The sequence below is a fragment of the Schistocerca gregaria genome, chromosome 7 (assembly GCF_023897955.1).
Source record: "Schistocerca gregaria isolate iqSchGreg1 chromosome 7, iqSchGreg1.2, whole genome shotgun sequence".
NCBI lineage: Eukaryota > Metazoa > Arthropoda > Insecta > Orthoptera > Acrididae > Schistocerca > Schistocerca gregaria.
In genome coordinates this window covers 110,584,788-110,609,495 of record NC_064926.1, presented here as the reverse complement: position 1 = coordinate 110,609,495, position 24,708 = coordinate 110,584,788, and the positions used below count along the sequence as shown (strand labels likewise).

The 24,708-nt window shown below is 40.6% G+C and overlaps 1 protein-coding gene across 1 annotated transcript in view; it reads left to right on the top strand.

The window, feature by feature from the left end:
- Nucleotides 1-304: 304 nt before the first annotated feature.
- The window catches only part of LOC126282313 (myogenesis-regulating glycosidase-like), a 70,201-nt gene continuing 45,797 nt past the window's right edge, over nucleotides 305-24,708 (top strand). The window contains exon 1 of the mRNA XM_049981969.1: nucleotides 305-380. Coding sequence (XP_049837926.1) covers nucleotides 305-380 — 76 coding nt within the window. The remainder of the gene's footprint in view (nucleotides 381-24,708) is intronic.

Below are 24,708 nucleotides of genomic sequence, written 5' to 3'. Positions count from 1 at the left end.
ACATTATCAATAACTGCCAAAGCGAATACCGCATGGGTAAGGGCCAGAGGAAGACCAACTCGTTATTGACTTGCTTACATTCTGAAGCTCTTTCTGTTGCATAACTCGTCAGTTTTTCTGAAATTGTAGTCATATGTTTGTCTCTACATGTAGGTTATATATATCGATTTCCGTCCCATTTGGACCCACGAGAGGTGCTCTCATTTCGGCTGCTTACAACTTACATGGAATAATGGTTAACTCATTAAACGTTTGTTTTATAGCTCAGACATAAAATTTGCTGTGAAAAGGCCTAAAATGCAACATGCTTGCTTCTCTGCGCACCAGTATTATTAAGAAAATCATTGCTGAAATCAGCTCGGTCACCGAGCTAGATACAGGTGCACGGAACAGAGTGTGACTAAAACTAAAAATACACTACTGCAAGAATTGAAAATCAAACGAAGCATTAATTATGAAACCAAAGCCCCAAAAACCATAGATAAGAGACTACTAGGCCAAAAACCTATTGTTACTAAAGCCGATAAAACAAACAGGATTGTCTTTAGAAGTGACGCTAATTACATTTCCAAAAGGTACACCTCTGTATAGACAATGATATTGCACATAGTTCCAGAGATTCCATGTACAAATATCTCTCTGAAATTAAAAAAAAAGAACCAACCAATATGTACAGTTTTCTATGCAACGACGAGGTAAATAGATAGCCTATAGTCATGAACCCATATACTCACTATTTTAAGAGCTCAAATTAAAGTCTGTGTAGAGGTAATAATCTTCTTCCAGATTTTAACACCATTAATTCTCTGACATATTAATTCTGCAAGGAATTGAATAAATAAACACATTTTACACATTTCAACAGTCCTACAGTACAAAAACGCAGTCAAGGCTTTGCCGACTTGATCAGGGAAATTAAAATTTCAGTCCTGTTTCGTTTATCGTCATTCGACATCATCAACTTATATACAAACAGTCCAGTTCTTTGGACCATGGATGCGCCTCGCGTGACACCTGGTGAGCAATGCCAAACTACATAGAGGTGTCCCGATACCTTGATCTGATAGTGTATGCACTGACAACTTAACCAGGGTTGTTAATCGGTTCTCATAAACATTGTTTGTCTATGGCGTGTCTTATTACTTCGATTGATTTTTTTTCTAGGATGTGGACTCTCAAGATTTAGGATATTTTTATTCGAATGTATAACTAATTTTTCACTAATATACTTTCTGAAATGAAACAAAAAATACAAAAATTGCTGTACTTTCAGTGAATTAGATACGCACTTTTTTTATCTTTCGTATATTAAAGGCATTTTCTGAAGCACTTGAACTGCCATGTAGGCCACAATGACGTTTGAACATAATATGGCAACTAGGCGAAATAGTTATAATTGCTGTTATTGATTTCTTTCATTTCATTGCATATATAATACTCAAGAGAAATGATCGCTAAAATCTGTGATAGCTAGAGATATAAAAAGTAATTAGAAAAATTAGGAGCAAAGGACCATTCCATTGTGTGCTTCAGTTAGCTTGCTGTATATATAACACTCAAGAGAAATGATCGCTAAAATCTGCGATAGCTAGAGATATAAAAAGTAATTAGTAAAATTAGGAGCAAAGGACCATCCATTGTGTGCTTTAGTTAGCTTGCTGGAAAGATAATTTTGGCAACACTGTGTCCACAGCTTTTCGTTCGACAGTTGTTTGCGGACAGATGGCTATAGTGTCTTGAAAAGATAGTGCTTTTGCATGATTTACATGGGTAGACTTACAACTTTGCAGCGTTTTTCTCTACTTATTCACGAAGTCTCTTCAGACAAATACTGTATCGAATTCATGTAATTGGAAAGATTTAATACGTGAAGGTTTTCAACACTCTACCACCATCGTACTTAAATGGAAGTTAATTTGCGCTAGTTAGAACAAAAAGTTTTAGAGTGACCTAAATATAAACAAAAATTATTTTGTATATTCAGTAACTACTTTCCTTTTCTTTGCGGAAACATGGCATAGCCACAGCCTGGGGGATGTTTCTAGAATGAAATTTTCACTCTACAGCGTAGTGTGCGCTGATTCTAAAAACATCCCCCAGGCTGTGGCTAAGCCATGTTTCCGCAATATCCTTTCTTCCAGGAGTGCTAGTTCTGCAAGGTACGCAGGAGAGCTTCTGTGAAGTTTGGAAGGTAGGAGACGAGGTACTGGCGGAATTAAAGCTGTGAGGAAGGGACATGAGTCGTGCTTGGGCAGCTCAGCTGGTATGGCACTTGTCCGTGAAAGGTAAAGGTCCCGAGTTCGAGTCCCGGTCCGGCACACAGTTTTAATCTGCCAGGAAGTTTCATATCAGCGCACACTTCGCTGTAGAGTGAAAATTTCATTCTAGAGACTGTCGATAAGTGTCTATAGTTTCTCAGTTTAGATCTGACTGTGGCTGGAACATCGAAACTGGTGCTCAATTTCAATAAGGTAACATAAGAACAAAACATATACTACTATAATATAATCCAATAAAAAATATCACCGGTCTCCTCAGGAGATCCAGATGGCCTGAACTCGCGAATTTGTACCAAATGAAAACCCAATCCAGTTCTCGCGTACTGAGTGCATACTCTTACAGTAAAGTAGAAAATAATATCTGTTCATTAATACATACAAGTAACTATATTCTTACAGTTCACACATATTATTCACTGGTGTTGGTCCCATGAATTCAAGTATCACAATTATTGATACTTTCTTATCAGACCGGTCAAAGGGATATCTGTTATCGATACTAGCAATAAATCTGTAAAACCGTCGTTTCTACCTGACAGTCTTTGAACACGTTGATCTTCAAAACTACTAGACGAATTGTCATGGTGTTTTCCCAGGTGATTTCAGCATAGTTTGTGGCACTTTATAGGCTTTAGTTTGTCAGAATGGACTCCCGTTAAAAGAGATATCCATATATTTACAAAAAATGTACGTAGGAATGTATGTTCCACATCTCCTTCGAAACCCTGGCCTGGTTTCAACCAAACGTGATACACATATTACTTACTGTCTGGAAAGAAGCTCTGTGTGGGTAAGAGCCATCTACCTATCAAAGAAGTGGGGGCAGGGGTGAAGAAGGTGTGCAGGCCACGAGGCGCGAATGTTCACACTTTATTCGTCCAATAGTTGAGGATGAGAGCACTTAGTGACTTGCAACGAACTTAACACATAATGTCAAACCTTTAAGAAACTTTCTCCCGCTGAAACCCCCCACAGAATGATGAAAGGAGAAACGTTTATCACTTGCTACATTTTTGCTGTTGATTATTGTTCCTTTACTAGTAACTAAATATAACATTTTTGTACACAGTGCACACTTGTACCACTGACTGTAACTGCAAAATCAAATCACCGAACGTTACACAGTTCAGGATTATGATGTCATGAACACTGGAGATAGCTGGAACTCTGAGGAAGAATATAGGATACTTTAGAAAGTGTCTAGTACACAACACGTACTGATATGATGATTATTACGCGAATTATGAAAAAATGGTTACTCTTTGAAAAAGCTATTAACTTTATGACTTTCTAACTTCATCATATTTGTGAGAACGGTTTTCTTGGTTGATATGTGCTAAATGATACGATTCAAAGTAATGAGTACAATGTTTATACAGTCTTCAATATGTTTAATCCATTCTTCCACACTAGTTTAGAATCATGATGCTCATGACCCTCTGTAAGAAGCGGAGAAAGCTGGAAGCACATCGTGAGCTATGCTTACGTAAACAGGTAGACAAGCGAGCAAAGCTTATGTTTCTGCGCTTACACTAGCTTACTTACTCATCATCACTCATGATAACAAAACTACTGAAATGCAATTGCAGGTGTGGTAAACAGCTACTTGTATGAAATTATGTGAAGAGTTCAGATATTAAAGGCAGCATATGCTTACTGGCGATGATCTTCCAGTAGTTACAAACGGGCTATTTACAGCAGTTCTGACGCATATACACATTTTGAAAGTGCTGATATTTCTTGAGAAAAAGTTTTTTAAAAAAACTGAATTATGTGATACCGTTTCGTAAAACATTCTATTGTGTTGTATTTTGTTGTCGGCAGTCAGCAATGAGTTTCCTGTGACATAATCATTGCCTGTCTTCCAATTGTAGAAACTGTGGAAATTATATTTGTAGAAATTATGTTTTTCCTTGTTGTTTGTCCCAGAAAGATGAGAGAAAAACACAAATGTAAAAAACTGGCAGACTATTGCTCACAAAAAATTTACATTAACTAATTACGTTGGAATTTCAGCAGTATGAGATTGTGATCTATAGTGTAATAACTTGTGAGGAAAACGTCTTGCGGTTTTCTCTTACGACTCTGTTTCCATGAAATTTGTGTTTGATGGAAGATATAAACCGATACTCAAATGAAAACTAAAATACTGAATATACCAAGCCAGTATGAGTAGTTTCATTTCACATTTTTTGTAATGATTGCACTTTTGTAAATTCTGTTACATAGTTTTGTTACAAAATCAATTCCAAGTAATACAGAGAGCTAGTGAAAGGTGCTAAATGGAATTCACAGATATAGTATAGCCATATGGTGAAACCATAGTCAGATTGCAATTAGAATATATCTATAGCTCTGAAATTATTGCACTTGTGAGATAAAATAATGGGTTTTGGTAACAACTTAGGCATAGGCTTGTAACGACAAAAGATAGGTTACTTTCGTTACAGTGAGAATTAATGTCATATTTTAACAATAAAATGCTTGATACTACATTTTTAAAAGATGTTATTAAGGAAAAAATTGCTCAATGAGGGTGGCAGTTCTCTTTTTCTTTCACAACCATTTCTTTATGCCTTTGTCACTTCTAAACTTTATGTAATTCTTAAGAAGAACCTTGAAACATTACAGTAGAGTTCTGTTAAGCACACTATATTGTAAAATTATTGTTGAAATCGTTGGCTGATAACTATTTGAAATACTTTAAATACGCATAGTCCTAATTGTGACGTCACAACTAATCGTACGTCTACGTCTCGTCTGCTGTGCAGCGAGCTACCTTAATTTAAGTATTAACTGTATTTTTCTTACTTGTTACTTATTCTACCGTGTGCTTTTGCTTTAAGAAGCTTTAATTGTCGAGTGCTAGTAATAGTGTTCCATAGATTTCGTGTTTGTTTTGAATGCAGTAGGAGAGAGTCCCTTTAGTCAGCCATAGTGCCAGTAGTGCTAGTGTTTGTCTTCAATACAGTCCAGAGACAGTTAGTGCCATTTTCATTGTTTTCTACAAGAAGTGTCTAGTAACCACAGTTTAGTCAACTATCAGCCGCCTTTAGTGAATTAGCAGTCTAGTTAAAAGTTGATTAACTCTCTACAGTAAATTGATTACTTAGGATGGATAGGATGTATGACTGCTGTGTTTGGACGCAGGAGGAGCTGGCCACTGTCCGCGAACAGCTGAACGTGTTGATGGCCGCGGTCAGCCGTCTTCAGGCTGCTGCCTCGGAGTGTAGCGGCAGTGGGGAGTCTGGTGTGTTGCATGGTACACCCCAGGTGTTGCATGCTTCACTCACTGTCTCTGTTGTCGAGACATCTTCGCGGGTACCGAGCGCGGTTGGGCCACCCTCTCCCCAAGGGGAGTGGGGGGTTCAGCGGCGTTCGCGGCGCACGAGGCGGAGGGTCAATGTGGAGGCTGGTCATGTGGCATCGCCCGTTCTGCCTGTGAGTGAACATGTGACCGCTCTCTCAGCAGGGTCCGAGCAGGCACACGGGGGGAGGGCTTTATTAGTGATTGGGAGCTCCAACGTTAGGCGGGTGATGGAGTCCCTTAGGGAAATAGCGGAAAGGTCGGGGAAGAAGGCCAGTGTTCACTCTGTCTACTGGCCGGGGTGTCTCATCCGAGATGTGGAGGAGGCCCTACCGATTGAGAGCACTGGGTGCACCCGACTGCAAATTGTCGCTCATGTCGGCACCAATGACTCCTGCCGTTTGGGTTCAGAGGTCATCCTCATTTGATACAGGCGGTTGGCGGAGTTGGTGAAGCGGAAAGCCTCGCTCGCGGGGTGGAATCAGAGCTAACTATTTGTATATCGTTCCCAGAACCGATCGCAGTCCTCTGCTTTGGAGCCGAGTGGAAGCCTTAAACCAGAAGCTCAGACGTTTCTGAGGAGATCTCCGCTATCGGGTGGAGAAATGTAGGGTCCCCCCTGAATAGGATCAGTGGACAAAGTTCAAAACCATCGTACAATATGCGTTAGATGAGTATGTGCCAAGCAAGATCGTAAGAGATGGAAAAGAGCCACCGTGGTGCAACAACCGAGTTAGAAAACTGCTGCGGAAGCAAAGGGAACTTCACAGCAGTTTGCAAATAAAAACTTTATTTATGAAAATATACAGTACAATCACCAACAAACTTTACATATTCACATACACCTTTTCCTTCAACCCAAATAAATACAGACTCGTTTACAGATATTTTCCTCCTGTTACGGGTATATAAAGACAAGAAGGAAGGCGAGACATATGCTGATTTAACAAAATCCTTATTAGCTAGTTCAGAAATATGGTAAGTGCGAAAAGAAATAATGTCTCTGTCCACAAAACTTTCAAGTCCAGGAACATTTGGTCTCCTGTACCTCCACGTACAATAGCTACAGTAAACCATCCATTACCATGACCGAATGAATCATTAATATCTAAACTAAAATTATGTCTGCAACTGACGAACACAGCTGGGCAGTCCAGCAGGGCTTGGGCAGCGACAGACTTAACTGGAATACGATTCTTCTTGTCTCCAGCTGTTGTAGCAAATTCGGTGTTCTCGATGGTTTTGTAGACTGTATGTCTAGAACATAAACATAGCCAAAGCCTTGCAGACAAACAAAAATTACGCTAAGCGAAATGTAGTGTGAGGAGGGCTTGTAAGTAGGCTGTTTAGATTCTTTTTGTTGGTAACGCAGCCGCCACGTAGCGCTCTGTATGAAAATCACTGGCTGTGCCGTGTGCAGTCTGTGGCTGGTTTGCATTGTTATCTGCCATAGTAGTGTTGGGCAGCGGCAGCTGGTTGCTAACAGCGCGAATTGCGCAGTTGGAGGTGGGTCGCCAGCAGTGGTGGACGTGGGGAGAGCGATGGCAGAGTTTTGAAATTTGTAAGACTGGATGTCATGAACTGCTATGTATATTATAACTATTAAGATCCAGTAAAAAAAAAAATTATGATCTACTTCCAAGAAAACGAGGGAACATAAATAGACATTTCCCTTCACAGGAACTGCATAAATAATTTTTTTAACGATTTGGTAACTTATCTACTAGCGTATGTTCTTGTGACGCATCATTCTAGTGTTAAGATGTGACATAGGTACTAAACATTTTTACTGTAATATTTTTTCTGCTTGAGCTTTGTCATGTTTAGATATAAGTTACTGCATTTGCTGCTGCTGTGTGCCAGGCATAGTGCTACTGAATTTCACTTTGTATTACTCTGTTAAGCCAGTTTTACTAGGGATTTATTTTTCTTGTTTGCTGCACAGCGCCTTATATTAGTTGTAATATTGCAATTGCTTTACCAATTTCCATTTTTTTGGGTCATTGCTGTTTGTGTTAATTTGTTTTATGCTGCTGCATTGTCTCGTCCCTTAGTTTAGCATCTGAGCTCAGTAGATTTAAGTTAGCTTAAGAGGGGGTAGCCTATATAAAAGAATGAGTTGCGATGAATTGGAAGAAATGCACTGAGAGGTTATACGAAAAACGTACAGAAAGCAGGTATAGGTAGGATTCTCTTGGAAACAAATGATGAGGTAAGATACAGGAAAATAAATGAAGAGGTAAGAAATATGTGAACATATAAATACAGAAAGCATGCTTGGATAGGATTTTTTTTTTTGGCTGGAGCAAATGTTGAAATAAGAGGGATGATCTATGGAATGAAGTTTTGGGTTGGACTGCAGTACCAAATATTACACCGAAAACAAACCCTGTTCTTTCCTTTTGTGTTATCCCACTATGTGTTTGTGTACCCTTGTGAATTTGTTTTCTTCCTGTCTCTGTGTACTGTTTCATAGAATTTTTTCTCTTCTAATACGAAGCTACATTCACTATGATGAGGAATACTATTATCCCCAAATATAATTTGCATTAACAACATGTTATTTACTTCGTAAAGATGTTTACACATTATTTATTCTGTTTTGTTCTAATGCTAATGTGTGAAGTTGATGTTTCAAAAGTTATTCTGATCTTTTATGTATATACTTATGTCATAATTTTTGTAACACTGATGTATTTGTTATTTCGATTCTTTTGTAAAGCCCCTATTACTACAACTGTTATCTGTATTGTTATGTTCTTTAATGATATATTTTGTACCTTTGTTATTGTATTCTTATGTTATAAAATTGTAATTGACACCAGTTCATCAAATTAAGTAACTTTTAAGTTACATTTCACTGCACACGTTTCTGTTGGCTATAGTATGTGGACAATATGTGAGAAGGAGGGACTGTTAGTGTTTGCACATGTGTTGATAATTCAGCAAGGGACTGGTTAACAGCATTGCTGGTTCTAAGGACAATTTCAAAAACTTTGTGCATGCACAAGTAGTGGTTGATGGACTTGCTACATTCTCCGCAAGACTCTTCGATGGTGATTCTGCTCCTGCACAGTCGCAACAGATGGCTGCTGGCTATCTCTACAAGGACTGAAGTGGGTCTACACCTTTGATGACTCACCAATACCATTATTTCTACAAGGACTGCAGTGGGTCTGCACCTCTGGTGGCCCACCAATACCGTTATCTCTACCAGGACTACAATGGGTCTACTCTGTGTTGACCTACCTACCAATATTCTTCAAAACTTCGACTGACTCTGCTGTGGGTTTGCTCTGTTGTGGCCCATTACCTGTCTGTATGTCAAAAGTCAGCACTGTCTTTTCGTTGGAAGGACAGCACTACTTCTTCAAGACTGCATGGAAATCCACTACTTCAGTGTGCATTCTCTTTTACTACTCAGACTGAGAAAAACACTGCAATTTTACTTTGATGGATGATCAGGACTGTCTTTATGGACTGTGAGAAAATTTGAGCTTTTGACCAACATTGTATCTATAAGTGTGTGCATTTCATTTCTTTGTTATTGTAATTACGAAAAAAAATGTCAAGTCTGTATTGGCCACTGCCCAAAACAATTTGTAAATTTTTTTGTGAGGAGCATGAGGGCTATGTAAGTAGGCTGTTTAGGTTCTTTTTGTTGGTAACGCCGCCGCCACGTAGCGCTCTGTATGAAAATCACTGGCTGTGCCGTGTGCAGTCTGTGGCTGGTTTGCATTGTTGTCTGCCATTGTAGTGTTGGGCAGCGACAGCTGGATGCTAACAGCGCGTAGTTGCGCAGTTGGAGGTGAGCCGCCAGCAGTGGTGAACGTGGGGAGAGAGATGGCGGAATTTTGAAATTTGTAAGACTGGATGTCATGTTCGAAACATGCCTTCACTGAGGAGTCACGCCGTATATTGCTCCCTCCTACGTATATCTCGCGAAGAGACCATGAGGATAAAATCAGAGAGATTAGAGCCCGCACAGAGGCATACCGACAATCCTTCTTTCCACGAACAATACGAGACTGGAATAGAAGGGAGAAGCGATAGAGGTACTCCAGGTACCCTCCGCCACACACCGTCAGGTGGTTTGCTGAGTATGGATGTAGATGTAGGTTATTATGGAGACTTAACGCGCAACGTAGCAAATTATATAAACAGCAGCAGATTTATCAACATTAAATTTTTTGGTGAAATCTACAGTTATGCTGATTTCAAAAACCCTTGTTCTATAGCCACATTGCCCATATGTTCCCTCAAATTTGCAACATCTAGTGAGGTGAAATAAAAAGTTAGTTTCGACATTGTCAAATTACTCCCCGAATTCTCTTGGACATGAATTTTTCTTTTCAAAGACCAAATGTTCCTCTATCGAAGCAATGGAATTCACAGTAACAACTGTCGTATTGAACTGACACATTTTGTGTCAACTTTTCCAGGTGATACATGTGCCTTCTTCAATGAACGAGTATACAGTTATTTTACTATTTTAGTTAAATAATACTTTGATGGAAATGCATATTTCGTTAATAAAATCCCTCCATTGTTTGCAACCTTCGTTTCGTTAAAAGCTTGTAAGCAGTTTAGAATACTTGAGATGGAATTGAATAGTTTCTTTTAATGTCAGTTTAATTGGAATGTCGATGTAAATAAATTTTCACTATTTGTGAACTGTTTCAAGTAAATCGCTATGAGTAAATTTCAGCACAGAGATAGCTGTTTCATGAAAAATGTTATCTATTAAATAGGTTTGAAGCTCTCAAGATCCATGCGATACATGTGGTTTAACTTTGGTACTCTTTCCAGTTACTTGTTGTACATGCCCGTAACAACAGAAAACTTTGTAGATTTACACGTACGTTTACTACTGGACTGTGAAAGCTGGCGTAAAAAACATGATTTATAACTTTTTAAGTACGTATCTACATAATCCAAAGTGAATTTACTGTCATATACCACAAATTTAACACGTTTTCTTTTTGAGAAGAAGCACTATTTGTACGAGCAGGAAGATCAGTTGATTAACGGAAACTACCTGTGTCAGTCGTGATGCACTAAGAATTCGATCCTCTTGTGTCATCACGTGCTTATTTTGAGTAAGACTAAACACTGCAAAACATGCGAAGAAACAAAATACTTTTCCCTACTTAACTACCAACCATAGTACTGTTACTGGTCTTCAGGTTTACTCAAAGAATCATTTAACGACTTAATTCTATCCTTTCGTGCTCACTAGTTCGCTATTTTATATTTTTCTTAAGTTGAACTGTTTTTTTTTGCAGTAGTATTAAGACATGATTATCAATAGCTTCAGGTAAATTTAAATACTCGTGACAGGGCACTAGGTTTTAATAGGTATTTGATCCTTGAATATTTCTTTCCGTAAACATCTAAGTTACTAGAATCACCTTCCTCAGAACGTTTGATGCAAAAAAACTGAACAGTGTGAAGCCTTTCAGTTATTTCTCGACATGGTGTTATAAGTAATTTCTACTTTACCCTCATTAGAAGTAAACTGAGCACTTCTGCATAACCTGTTTCCTTAACGGTACTCTCGTGCTGAAACGTCCAGGTACACAACATATCTGAGACATCTGTAAGTGGAAGTAGATTATCGTCAGATGCCACACGCAGCCATATATGTGTTACATCAAGCCACAGACATGTGAATTAAACGCATTTTTATGAAACATTTTCACTAAGAAAATGGGAAATTGAGTAATACTCAACACATTTTGAATGAAATAATTGATGGGTTCCTCCGAATAAGTACTTCCATTTATTCGCTATCTGAAACTTGTTAAAATCCGTAATTAGAAATACGTTGTAAATAGTTGCGTCTATTCAGAGAGTAAAGTCAGCTTTCTCGCTCATTATACAGGGTGGGGCAAATAAAATTATCCCGGGGAACAGACTTCTAGGGTAGAAAGAAACACAGCAGAGGGAAGGAACTACGTTATTAACATGACTATAGCAGATGTTGAAAGTGACCACTATTCATCCCTTGCCACGTTTGGGCCCTGGTCACCAAGTTTCTGAAACTGAATCGAAGCTGGAATTGCTCCAGTCTCATTCGAAATGTTGTTCTGCAGTTCTTGAAGGCTATGAGGGTTTTTCTGATACACCTTAGACCTGGGACGCCATGCTACTAGCGATCCACATCCAATACAGTTGCTATGGAAGATTTGTGCTACTTAACCCTTAACAGCCAGAAGAACGTGCGCCAGTGCACCACCATGTACAGTCTGTACCAATACTGGTCGTCTGGTATCACAACCAGACTTAATGGAAATCGCTGACGGCCTCTCGGCGGCGCTGTTGCGGGTGAAGGCGTTGCTGTCGCCGCCTCAAAGACTCGGATACCGTGTCGGCCTACCAGCACCGGCGGATTCCTTTTAAAAGCGACAATGCAGCGGTTTCGCAATCAGTTTTGATTTCTCTCTGCCACAGTGCCGATCTCGCCACACATCGCTCTCTTGGTTCTGAACTCGCTGCGTCTTAGTTTTCTATCTAGGTTTACTTGTTGGGCTTGTCATTCGGCCGTGCTGTCTCTGTTGTCTGTTTTCTTGTCGTGTTGTCCACCTTCTGCTCTCTGGCGGCACATAGTCGACGAGGTCATCGGCAAATGTCTCTTCATTCTTGATTCGTTCCCGGTTTCATCCGTCTCCGATCACTTTCACCACAAGAAATACTATCCAAATAGTCGATTACCTTCTGTTGGCCGGCCGGAGTGGCTGAGCGGTTCTAGTCGCTGCAGTCTGGAGCCACGCCACGCGCCTCGGGCGTGGATGTGTGTGCTGTCCTTAGGTTAGTCAGGTTTAAGTAATTCTAAGTTCTAGGGGACTGATGACCTCAGAAGTTAAGTCCCATAGTGCTCAGAGCCAGTTGAACCTTCTGTTGCAGGAAATGAGGCACATACGACCAGTAAATCAGCCAGACAGGAAATGAGGCACTATAGATGGACCATCAGCGACACGTACTCAAACGTTCACGGAAAATCTCCGCTGATGTACTGTCTAAATGTAGCATGTGAGTTTTCGTAAGAGCAAACGTTTATGTCGTGGATGTTCATCATACTACCTTGGGTGAAACATGTTTCTGCTGTAAATAACACGTGCATGACAAAATATGGGTCATTCCCACATTGTGCAATGATTGCCTAACAGAAGATAACTCGCACTGGAAAATCAGGTGCGATCAGGGTTTGCACACTTTGTACATGATATGAGTATAGCTGTCCCTGTTGTAATATAAGGGGCATTCAAAATGAAACGAGCCGGATGCATTCGTCCGAGGTAAGTTGTTTGCTCCTCAGAGCCTTTTTAAGGGGTCCCAAAAATGGTGTAATCGCAGGGAGAGAGGTCCGGACTGAACGGAGGGTGGCCGAGAACCTCCCATTTGAATTTCAGTAGGAGTTTAAATGAACAGGTCTCGTGCATATGCTAGTGAGACTTAGTGAACGCTCTGGTGTCTGACCATCTTCAGTGAGAATATGTTAATGAAAAAATCGTGTTGCCTTCCTTCCATTGCCATTAACACTCCCGCACATGAAATGGATGTCCGCCATTTTTTCATTTGAAAAAAAGGGTTTAGTGTCTTTGCCACTATTCAAAATGCTACACATGCACGCTGCGTTTGATGTCCGCTGTGGGAAAAGGCACCTCGAATGGTTTCCACACCTATGTTTATTAGGACGATTTGCTTGTTTCGCCGGCCGGAGTGGCCGTGCGGTTCTAGGCGATATAGTGTGGAACCGAGTGACCGCTACGGTCGCAGGTTCGAATCCTGCCTCGGGCATGGATGTGTGTGATGTCCTTAGGTTAGTTGGGTTTAATTAGTTCTAAGTTCTAGGCGACTGATGACCTCAGACGTTAAGTCGCATAGTGCTCAGAGCCATTTGAACAATTTTTTTTTGCTTGTTTCATTGTGCTCTACTCGCCTCTTTCGTTTGTACGTATTATAGTGAGCCGGCCGCGGTGGTCTCGCGGTTCTAGGCGCGCAGTCCGGAACCGTGCCACTGCTACGGTCGCAGGTTCGAATCCTGCCTCGGGCATGGATGTGTGTGATGTCCTTAGGTTAGTTAGGTTTTTCTAAGTTCTAGGGGACTAATGACCACAGCAGTTGAGTCCCATAGTGCTCAGAGCCATTTTTTTATTATAGTGAAACAGGAGGTGTAGAGGTCAACAACGATCTGTCACACTGCCTTGGGGCACTCCTGACGACACCTTCGTCTCCGATGAATTCTTGTCGTTCTGGATAACGTACTGTGTTCTGTCACTCATATGACAATTTGCCCTGTATGCTCTGACCTTCGCTAACAGCCAGGAGAGTGACGCCGTGTCATACGCTTCCTGGAAGTCTGCGAATATGGAATCTGCCTGTTGTCCTTCATATATAGTTAGCAGGATATAGTGCAAGAAGCCGGTAAGCTGAGTTTCGCAACGTTTTCCAAAGCCGTTTTGACACGTAGATAAAAGCTTTTATCTGTCAAGGGAATTTATTCTACTGGAACTTAGAATAAGCTCAAGATTTTTCAGTAGACTGAGGTTAAGCAAATTTGTCTGTAAATCTGTGGATACGTCCTTTCTTTCGTCTTGTATGCGGGAGCCAATTATGCTTTTTTCTAGTCACTTGGGAATTGGCTGGGCAAGAAGTTGACGATAATTGCAAAGTGAGAAACGGACAAATGCTGAAGAATACTCGCTGTACAATTAAAATTCTACTTTCAGCATCACAGATCCCATTTACCGTCGTCTACTTCCTCTTCACTTTCCATAATACCATCTTCTAGATGTTATCCTTAGTGTACGAGGGCTATCCAGTAAGCAGGGAACGTTTTGGCATTAAAAAGCTAAGTACAAGAAATACCTGGTATTATACACATCTGAAAGAGCGACTGACATACTACTTTCCTACATAGTCACCAAACGCATTGAGGCACTTATCATAGTGGCAGAGAAGATTTGAAATACCTTCGTCGTAAAATTCTGCCGCCTGAGACTTCAGCCAGTGAGTCACGCCCGCCTAGAGTTCCGCGTCGTCAGCAAAGCGCTGCGTTGCAAGCCAGTTCTTAATTTTGGGAAACAAGTGGAAGTCGCTTGGTGCAGGATAGGGCCTGTAGGGCGGATGAGGGAAAATTTTCCATTTGAATGAATTAAGGAGTTGTTTAGTGCGGTTTGCCGTGCGAGGTCGAGCACTGTCGTGTAGAAACAAAATTTTGGACGTCAGCTTTTCTCGGCGATTGTTTTGAACCGCTCTTCTATGGCTGTGCAAAGTTTGGCACTACGGGGCAGAATTTATGGTTGCTCCACGTTTGAGAAGATCAATAAGAAGCACACCTTGTCTATACCGAAATACTGTCGCCATCAACTTCCTTGCTGACAAGGTTTGCAAACATTTTCTTGGTTTTTTGGGGGACCTTGTGTGCCCCCACTCCATGGACTCTAATTTTGTCTCGTAATTGACGTGTTTTACCCAAGTCTTGTCAGCGATTACGATTCGGTCCAGTAATAAATCACCATGATTGTGATAGGCCTCCAGAAATGTCAACGCTGCCCCCATTCACTGTTCTTTATGGTGCTCTGTAAGCATTTTTGGCACCCATCGCCCACAAAATTTGTGGTAGCCTAGCTTTTGAGTGACAATTTCAAACAACAAAGTCCGTGAAGCTTGTGGAAAAGAAAGCGAAAGCTCCGTTATTGTGAAGCGACGCTTTTTACGAATCGTTTCATCAACTTTAGCGACAAGATAGTTAGTTACAATGCTCGGGCGTCCACTCTTCTCTTCATCATGAACGTTGTTTCAGCCATTTTTAAATCGAATGCACCATTTCCGGACGGAACATTCACTCATTACGTTGTTTCCGTATACTTCCCACAGTTCACGATAAATTTATATAGGTTTTGGGTTTTTTGTCAACAAAAGCCGTATCACAGACCGCACCTCACAACTGGCGGGATTTTCGATATCAGCGCACATTTCAGATTCGAATATCGAAAAACCAGAGCGCAGAGACGTTCCCGCTGTCACGGATGGATGCCGACTGAGCTGCCCAGCACGCTCATACCATACGCTCATACGCGATCGACGCGCGCCTAGCGGCGTCACACGGAAACGTTCCCTACTTTCTGAATAGGCCTCGTAGCACACAATTACTACGTGAATCCGTATTACAGGTTAATCTCTGCAACAGTTAAAAATAAAATACGCAAAAAATACCTGTGCTTGTATACTTAAAGTCAAAAAAAGAAGCATCACGAAGGAATTACCCGAATGGGACGGAAATCGGTTGATGTGATGTACACATACAGACAAATAAATGATAGCAATTCCAGAAAAAACTGGATGACTTATTCAAGAGAAAGAGCTTCACATTCTGAGCAAGTTAGTAACGCGTTCGTCCACCTCTGGTTCTTATGCAAGGTTGGCATTGTTTGACAGAGTCATTGGATGTCGTACCAACTTCTCTCCAGTTGGAGCGTTAGATCACCAAAATCTCGAGATGGTTGGAGGACCCTTCCCGTAAGGATGAAAGCTTTCTCAATTGGGGAGACATATGGCGACTTTGCCGGCAAAGCTAGGGCTGGACCGTTGTCCAGGGCGTTTCGAGAAACGTCTTCGCTGCCCATTGTCCCTCAGTTCATGGCGATACTCCAATGAGATTCCAGTCCGAAGACGTGTCTGGAGACGCCACAGACAGCAGTGGGATAATACCAACCTGACATCGCCCGCCATACGGCTCAACAACAAGAGTGATACTCTAAGCCAATGTTGATTCAGCGCTGCAGTTTAAAATTCTCACATGTAGTAAACAATTGGTGTACTGTAAACTATATAAGTATTTAATGTCTGGGAGGGAATAGCTGGGTAAAAATTATAAAGAATTTTCGTTCTAAGTTTCAGTGAAAAATAAGCAGTTGAGGAATCATTTTAAACGTTAGCGGTATTTTGAACTTATGTAACGTGACTGGTAATAGTAATGTTTCCGCCCTCCCATATCTTAAATACAAATTCAAACTTAAAGAAAATTTTGTTTCCGATTCTCCTATTTACGGAAACGTTATAAGCTGTACGAAACAAGATTGGGGATGAGTTTCACAATAGCATGGTCTTTCCGACCACATGTACTACTGTTTCTTAATAAATATTCGTCTACAGGCAAAGTGAGATGGGGCCACTCTGTGTTTGAACTTGATATGTGCACCAAGAGCAAGAGGGGATATCTTCAAGTACCGTCGGGAGTGTGTCTCTCAGGAACACCGTGTACGACGGTGCAGTTAAGCGGGGAGAGATCAAATACAAGCCTGTTAACGTCAACCTGATCCAGTGTGATCTTTCATTGGGAATCTGTGATACTCTTCATAACTGTAGCGTGGTAGGTCTCAGAGGTCCATACATGACTATTCACCACTACTGAACGCGCCGTCTCTGGTGGAAATGACTTCATTCGACACGGTAAGAATCAACAATACAGCGCCTCTGCAGATACCGACTAAATGAAAAGCGAAGGCAGAAAGCTATAGCTTGCACTTTATATGACTGTTATGGATGTTGAAGCTGTTGCCATATTACATTCTACACACTACTGTGCACGACATTCGTGTCGCGAGTAAATAATCTAGTGTTGACTGAAGGTTCCGCACACACTCGAGCAACTCTTTCATGGCCACAGAATTTCCTCTTCTATGTGACGCATAACATTAAGTAGTGAATTATGGAGGCCATTTTTAAAGCTACCATTGTAAGCGAGTAAAGACCGAAGTCTCATCTTATTGTGCTTCAGCGCAGAAAATAGTCTTTCGCAAGTCACTTGCATGAACGAGATTGTGAGGATTATGTAATAAGCAACGTATAAACTGAAGCACGTACTGATATGCATGTTATGTTGTGACATAAGTTTACACGCACATGGTCTGCAACTCTGACAGGTGTCCAAACCACTTCCGGAAAAACAAGTGACATCCTTTCCAATTTGGTCTTAGAAATCATCGTTATGTTGGTCGTCTTCTTCCTCACTCTGACAGTATGAGTCATTCACGCCTTGGTGCGCAGGTTGCACGCGTTCATGTCGAAGAGTTTTTGACAGTACATTAAAACGTTTTGCAAAATATTCTAATTCTTTTGACAGCAGTTCTCGATCGACATTTGCAAGTGATGCGAGATACTTTAATGTGTCATTAGGAATCCCATTTTGTTAATTTCATTAAAGTTTTTCTGTTCCAAACAAATGGCATCCTTCGTAAGTATTCGTTGCAATGGAATTTTGCTTCTATTTTAACTACAGATGCGTTAATAATGACTTTACAGATAGAAATAAACACAGAATCAATATGGGTCCGCATACAGTAACTTTAGCTCGTCTAGGATAACTCATCGTGTTTTTTTTAGATATTCTTCTTAATGGTATAATGTTCTAATGTAGGAGTTTGTAGATATTGGCTTACCAGGGTTGGTAGATCAAACATTTTCTTGAATGCGAACGCTGTCAGGAGAGTTTCGAATTTCAAAAAGGGATCCATCAACGGCTTCGCTAGAAACGAAACTTTTGGCTTGCACTCCATCCTCGAAATTATGGCTCTTATCGTTTTATCAACGAAACGTATCGAATTTTCCTCATAATGCTATGTTCTGCAATCGTCTCAATTTGTCTTGAACAGCTGTTATTTCCGAAATTTTGTTCACCCATAATGATGTGCCCTTAAATGATTCCTGGATAAATACACTGGTTGACTCCAAGAGCCCAAAAGAGTTCTCTGCTTCAGTACAACTTAACGTCGCACCTCCTAGCACTAAATTTAAACATGCGCGTAACAATGCGTGAAAATTAATTTTGGCACATCTTCCTTTAGTAGCTAATAAGATCTTGCAATTTTAAGCCTAAATGGGCTAATTCATGAGTCTGAAGACCTCGGTTAGCTTTTCCTATTGATTTCCGAACGGGAACCATGCTGACCGCCACTTCTTGTGGAATTCTATTTTTAACACAGCCCGATCAACAACGCCAAGATGCCGATAAGAATTCACATTGAGGCTGAAACATTTGGCCGCCTGGATTTCTTCGGCGATCTCTTGCTTAACTTTTAAGAACTAGATTATACTTAGATAACAGGACAGCTAAATTTAGAAAATTTCCGTGATCCAGGTTTTAGCCTCCGGCTATATCCGTCAAGGTGTACAAGGCCTTATTTTTCCACGATAAGCGGCACCTTGTATAGATATAGATATTATTACAGCAGTGATTCTTTTCAGAAACTGACGCCCATTGGAAATATCTTGCCTATATTTTCGTGTTAGATGTTGTTCAACATTTTCTCTCTCTCTATTTTTTCTTTTTTTCTTTTTTTTTTCTTTGCTGTTAGCAAGTCGACGAAGGCTAACTAATGACTGTGGCTTTCTTCATGCTTGACGAATTATTTGTAAATATGTTTTTTTTACGGTGGAACAGCAACAATAAACGGTTTTTTTCCTCGTTCTTCTTTCTTCATCTCGTGAGACCCAAAACACGTGCAGATAGTGGAAAATATCTTATTTAATTCTAGAGAATAAGAGACAGATTCTCGTCGAATTACATCTCTGGTTGGTAGCTTTCTGTAGTGAACTAGATTTCCATCAAAAGGCAAGTAGTTTTCATCACCCGAGGTGCAGTGGTGGCACTTTTGGAACAAAATTAGAAAGCTTTTGGATTTCTCAGTAACGGTCGTCTCTTAATGAAAGCCGCGCTGGTGTGACGCAGTCGATATTTGCACTCGCTCCGGTATCGCTAAAAATCTTAGAGAGTTCTTCCTTTATAATTATCCAGCTTTTAAAAAAATTCCTGGCAGCTGTGAGGACGGGGCGTGAGTCGTGCTTGGGCAGCTCAGTAGGCAGAGCACTTGCCCGCGAAAGGCAAAGGTCCCGAGCTCGATTCTCGGTCCGGCACACAGTTTAAATCTGCCAGGAAGTTTCGTATCAGCGCACACTCCGCTGCAGAGTGAAAATCTCATTCTGGAAACATCCAGTTTTAGTTTGTCGCCTATACTGATGATAATGGTCATATATATATATATATATATATATATATATATATATATATATATATATATATATATATATATATAAAATCTTAGTTGCATCACACAAAATTTTTCAATAGGATATCGAGAGAAAAAATAGGAAGTACCTAAGGGTTCAAAGAGTAAAAAGAAAAAAAAATTCTTTTGTTAAGCCGATGATGTTCAGGAATCAGACTTTGTGTTATATTATGACCCATAAGCTGTATACAAACATCAAATATTCAAAATGCCGATTCATAGTGTTGTTTGTAAGCTGGTGGATTTAATACGAAACAAATTTTTATTTTCTATCAGCTTACAAAAACAATTAAAATCGACATTAACAGTATGTTTTGTTTATGTACAGTTTATGGAAATAACATAACATAAATTCCAATTCCTGAATTGTTTACTTTTAGATTGACGTTACTTTCGCCTAAAAAAGATAATTTTAACAGATTCCAATCTCTTTAATTTCAAAGATACAAAGGAATCAGAAGGTGAAACAATGCGTACAACTTCTTGCTATTAGACTATATACTGAACTAGTTAAATTAGAAAAAAATAACTGTATTAAAAATTTTAATTCGTTGCGATTTTGAGGATCTTTAGGCATTTGAGGTGTAGACGTGAAAGAAAGCCTGAACTGCTTTGGATTCGAAGCCGCTGTTTGTAATTCCATCTTTCTTTTATTATTACGTTTATCGGAACGAGATATGTGTTTATATGTGACTGAATGTGTTTAAAAACGTATTAAGTTAGGTAATTATTACATACAAAGTGTTCAAATTAATAACTTTTTCTTTGAAAGGCAATTAAATTATAACTTACGTTTCCAATTGTAATGGACGATTTTGGTTTCACATATCCTTAACATATATAACGGGAATTAAAACCAACTTTACGACACCAGAACTCTGAAAAACATCAATAAATCACAAAATAAGTGATATTACAAAAACTGGCGTATTCCCAGGAATAAACAGTGGAATACGACTCCGGGGATGCGAGAGACCGAGACCCTCGCTTGTAAAATCAAGTAATTTCCCGACTTGCGATGCTAAGTTGCGTTCCGTGTCTCCACTAATATGAAAGACAATAAATACGTTAATTTATAAAAGTTGTTGACAGTTTCGTATTATGCTATTGTTAATGAAAAATGGCAACCCCAATAAGTGTTTAATGATAATTAATGTATAATTTTCAACTTCCCTCTCTGAAAAATGAAAATTTTAAAAAATAGTGAAATTATTGACTTCAGTCCGATTTTCGAAAATCGAGTTATCCTCAGATCTCGACGTTTTAAGGTCCTAACAAACTATTCTGATCATATTTACGATTATGTCCGTCCATATGCTTGTATGTGTGTGCGTGGGTGTGTGTGTGTGTGTGTGTGTGTGTGTGTGAGTATGTGTGGAACCCCTAGGCATCTTTTGTATGGACTGATCAGTGGCATTTGAAAGCTATTTGCTAAGCTTAGATTTCTTGAAAGTTTGAAACAAATAGAATAAATTTAGAGAAAGTAGAAATATGAAGTTTCTTAAAAATGTACATGATTTTAATATCTTTTAAATGCTCATCTGAACGCCTCCAAATCCCAACCAGAGCTTTTTCTCAACAAGCGAGGTCAAATGACGCGTATCAGATTGAAATCGGTTGATTCGGTAAAAAGCTACCCCCAATCAAAAACTTACAAAAAGGACTTGAAAAAAAACACAGTTTCTGGTAGTTAAAACATCACGTAGAATGCCGTCAAAATCGCTTAATTCATGTAGAAGATATTGCTACAAGAAGTTTTGAAAAAAGAGCTTTTTAAAAATAACTTTCAAATATATTGAGGGAGCATTATGTTGGAAGAGACACTATTTCTTGTTATAAAAACGAGCATCGAATGCCACAGTGCAGTTAATCGCTCGGTAAATAGTATTGCTCAAAAACATAAAAAGAGCGCCATTATTATTTTCCGAACTCAAGGAGCTCGAAAATGAGAAAACAAGTTCTATTTTTGAGCTCGAAGAATTCAGTAATTACGAACAGAAATGACCTCAGAGTCAACCATTTTTAAAATTCTTCTGTTTCATCTCTCTCGATGTGCGTGTGAACTATTTTACACGTAGCTCGTAAGCCAGCGGTATGTAAAGTAGGTGTGCACCGCAGGCTAGGGCCCGGCTGGCAAACGCCACCTCGACTACACGGCCAGTCCGACCCCAGTGCTACCTGGCGGTAGCTAAAGCACCACGTGGGCCAAACGTTCAGCTGTGCACACTGAGGGTGACACTAGATAGAGATTAGGGCCAACGAGCCAGCCGTTCGATCAGGTCGGAGGACCGCATTTATATTTATCACAAGATGTGTTATCTAATATTCGTTATCTGGGACTAGCAGATAACGAGTGGCTTCTGGAAACTAACTCGTCTGGAGTTATCAGGTGGAAGCCGTTCCTACGATGCCAGTTTGTCATTTTTTTATATGACTCAGTTTCAGTGTAGTCATTATTCTACCACTATTTGATTGTGTTTTCTATGTTGCTGAGTCTCCTACGCTATTTGTAACTATTAACGAATAAAGCATTGAAGTTATTATTTGCGTAACGTTGTTTGTTATCAGACAAGTAACTTCGACAAGTAACGATACGGAAAATATGTTTATTGCACCGGAAGAAAAGGCTCGAATTAAATTGTTTGGAAATTTATAGCTCATATGTGATTTAATGATACAATATCTTGACTCTGCTTATCAGGCGGCTGTCTGATAGCGGCAGTTGCCGTGCCTGCGGCCGCCGTAATTATTTCGATATATGTGTAGCAAGACGGTAAGTGTTCCTGGCAACGTCTGTGTATGTAGAACACGAAGAAGGAAAGAAGAGGAAAAGGAGACAAGAAAAGAAAGGACCTCAGTCAGTGCTTAAGAGAATGGGAAAAGGTGGGCTATTATCTGTGACATATGTTAAAATTTTTGGCTACGTAATTTTAAACGAAGATTGTTAATGTTTGTAACGTTACTAGAGTTCAGCACGTAGCAAATTCTAGAGTAAGGTCTTCACAGAATAGTTACGTACTACACAGATAAAGTATATCATATCTGCAACGATACATGAGTATAACAACAGATCGTATAACAATAGATCGTACCACATATTTTCACTTTGCATACGATGTTACATGATGCTATAATTCTTCATATTATTCTTTATCTTCCACATATTATACCAATATACATTAAGAAATATCGAATACAAAACCAATTATTGCGTCCTGGACAAATCTTCGAAGTAAACACTCTTAAAACGAATTCACGGAATCCAGAGATTGGTGGCTCCATTTATGCAAGTATCGATGTATCTGATTGTCTATAGATGGAGATCACAGGGGCCTGAAGATAACATTACTGAGATGCTGAAACGATTTCATCGGTAAATATTTGACCGGTTGCTGTCCTTTACTTCCAAATGATCAACAGAGATTGAAAAATGAGTTTCGACTTCTGGAGCTTCGCCAGCGCGGACAGATTCTCTCCTTGCATCATAGCGTGGCAGAGGTCGTCAACGGACCCGCCGTATTCCAGCCACTGAGGGACATATTCCGGTCATACTCCAAGAGCCAAGCGAAGTACACGTAGCGTAGCAAAGCAGCTGCGTGTCTCGCAAGGCAAGGTCGTTGACGTGCTGCACGAGCATGGACTGCACCTCCGTCATTATTCTTTAACGCAACACCTGCACCCTCCAGACTGTCCTCTGCGGATGGAGTATCGTGAATGGTTCCAGCAACAACAGGAAGCCAACGACGACTTCATAATCATTCTACACTACTGGCCATTAAAACTGCTGCACCACGAACGTGACGTGCTACAGACGCGAAAATTAACCGACAGGACGAAAATGCTGTGATATGCAAATGATTAGCTTTTCAGAACATTCACACAAGGTTGGCGCCGGTGGCGACACCTACAACGTACTGACGTGAGGAAAGTTTCCAACAGATTTCTCATACACAAACAGCAGTTGACCGGTGTTGCCTGGTGAAACGTTGTTGTGATGCCTCGTGTAAGGAGGAGAAATGCATACCATCACGTTTCCGGCTTTGATAAAGGTCGGATTGTAGCCTATCGCGATTGCTGTTTATCGTATCGCGGCATTGCTGCTCGCGTTGGTCGAGATCAAGTGACTGTTAGCAGAATATGGAATCGGTGGGTAATACGGAACGGCGTGCTGGATCTCAACGGCTTCGTATCAGTAGCAGCCGAGATGACAGGCATCTTATTCGCATGGCTGTAACGGATCGTGCAGCCACGTCTCGATCCCTGAGTTAACAGATGGGGACAACAATCTGCACGAACAGTTCGACAACGTTTGCAGCAGCATGGACTATCAGCTCGTAGACCATGGCTGTGGTTACCGTTGACGCTGCATCACAGACAGGAGCGCCTGCGATGGTGTACTCAACGACGAACCTGGGTGCACGAAGGCAAAACGTCATTTTTTCGGATGAATCCACGTTCTGCATCATGATGGCCGCATCCGTGTTGGCAGTGAACGCACATTGGAAGCGTGTATTCGTCATCGCCATACTGGCGTATCACCCGGCGTGATGGTGTGGGGTGCCATTGGTTACACGTCTCGGTCACCTCTTCCTCGCATTGACGGCACCTTGAACAGTGGACGTTGCATTTCAGATGTGTTACGACCCGAGGCTCTACCCTTCAAAACTGGTGCAAATGGCTCTGAGCACTATGGTACTTAACAGCTATGGTCATCAGTCCCCTAGAACTTAGAACTACTTAAACGTAACTAACCTAAGGACATCACACAACACCCAGTCATCACGAGGCAGAGAAAATCCCTGACCTCGCCGGGAATCGAACCCGAGAACCCGCTCTATCCTTCACTCGATCTCTGCGAAACCCTACATTTCAGCAGGATAATGCACGACTGCGTGTTGCAGGTCCTGTACGGGCCTTTCTGGGTACAGACAATGTTGGACTGCTGTCCTGGCCAGCACATTCTCCAGATCTCTCACCAATTGAAAACGTCTGGTCAATGGTCACCAAGCAACTGGCTCGTCACAATACGCCAGTCACCACTGTTGATGAA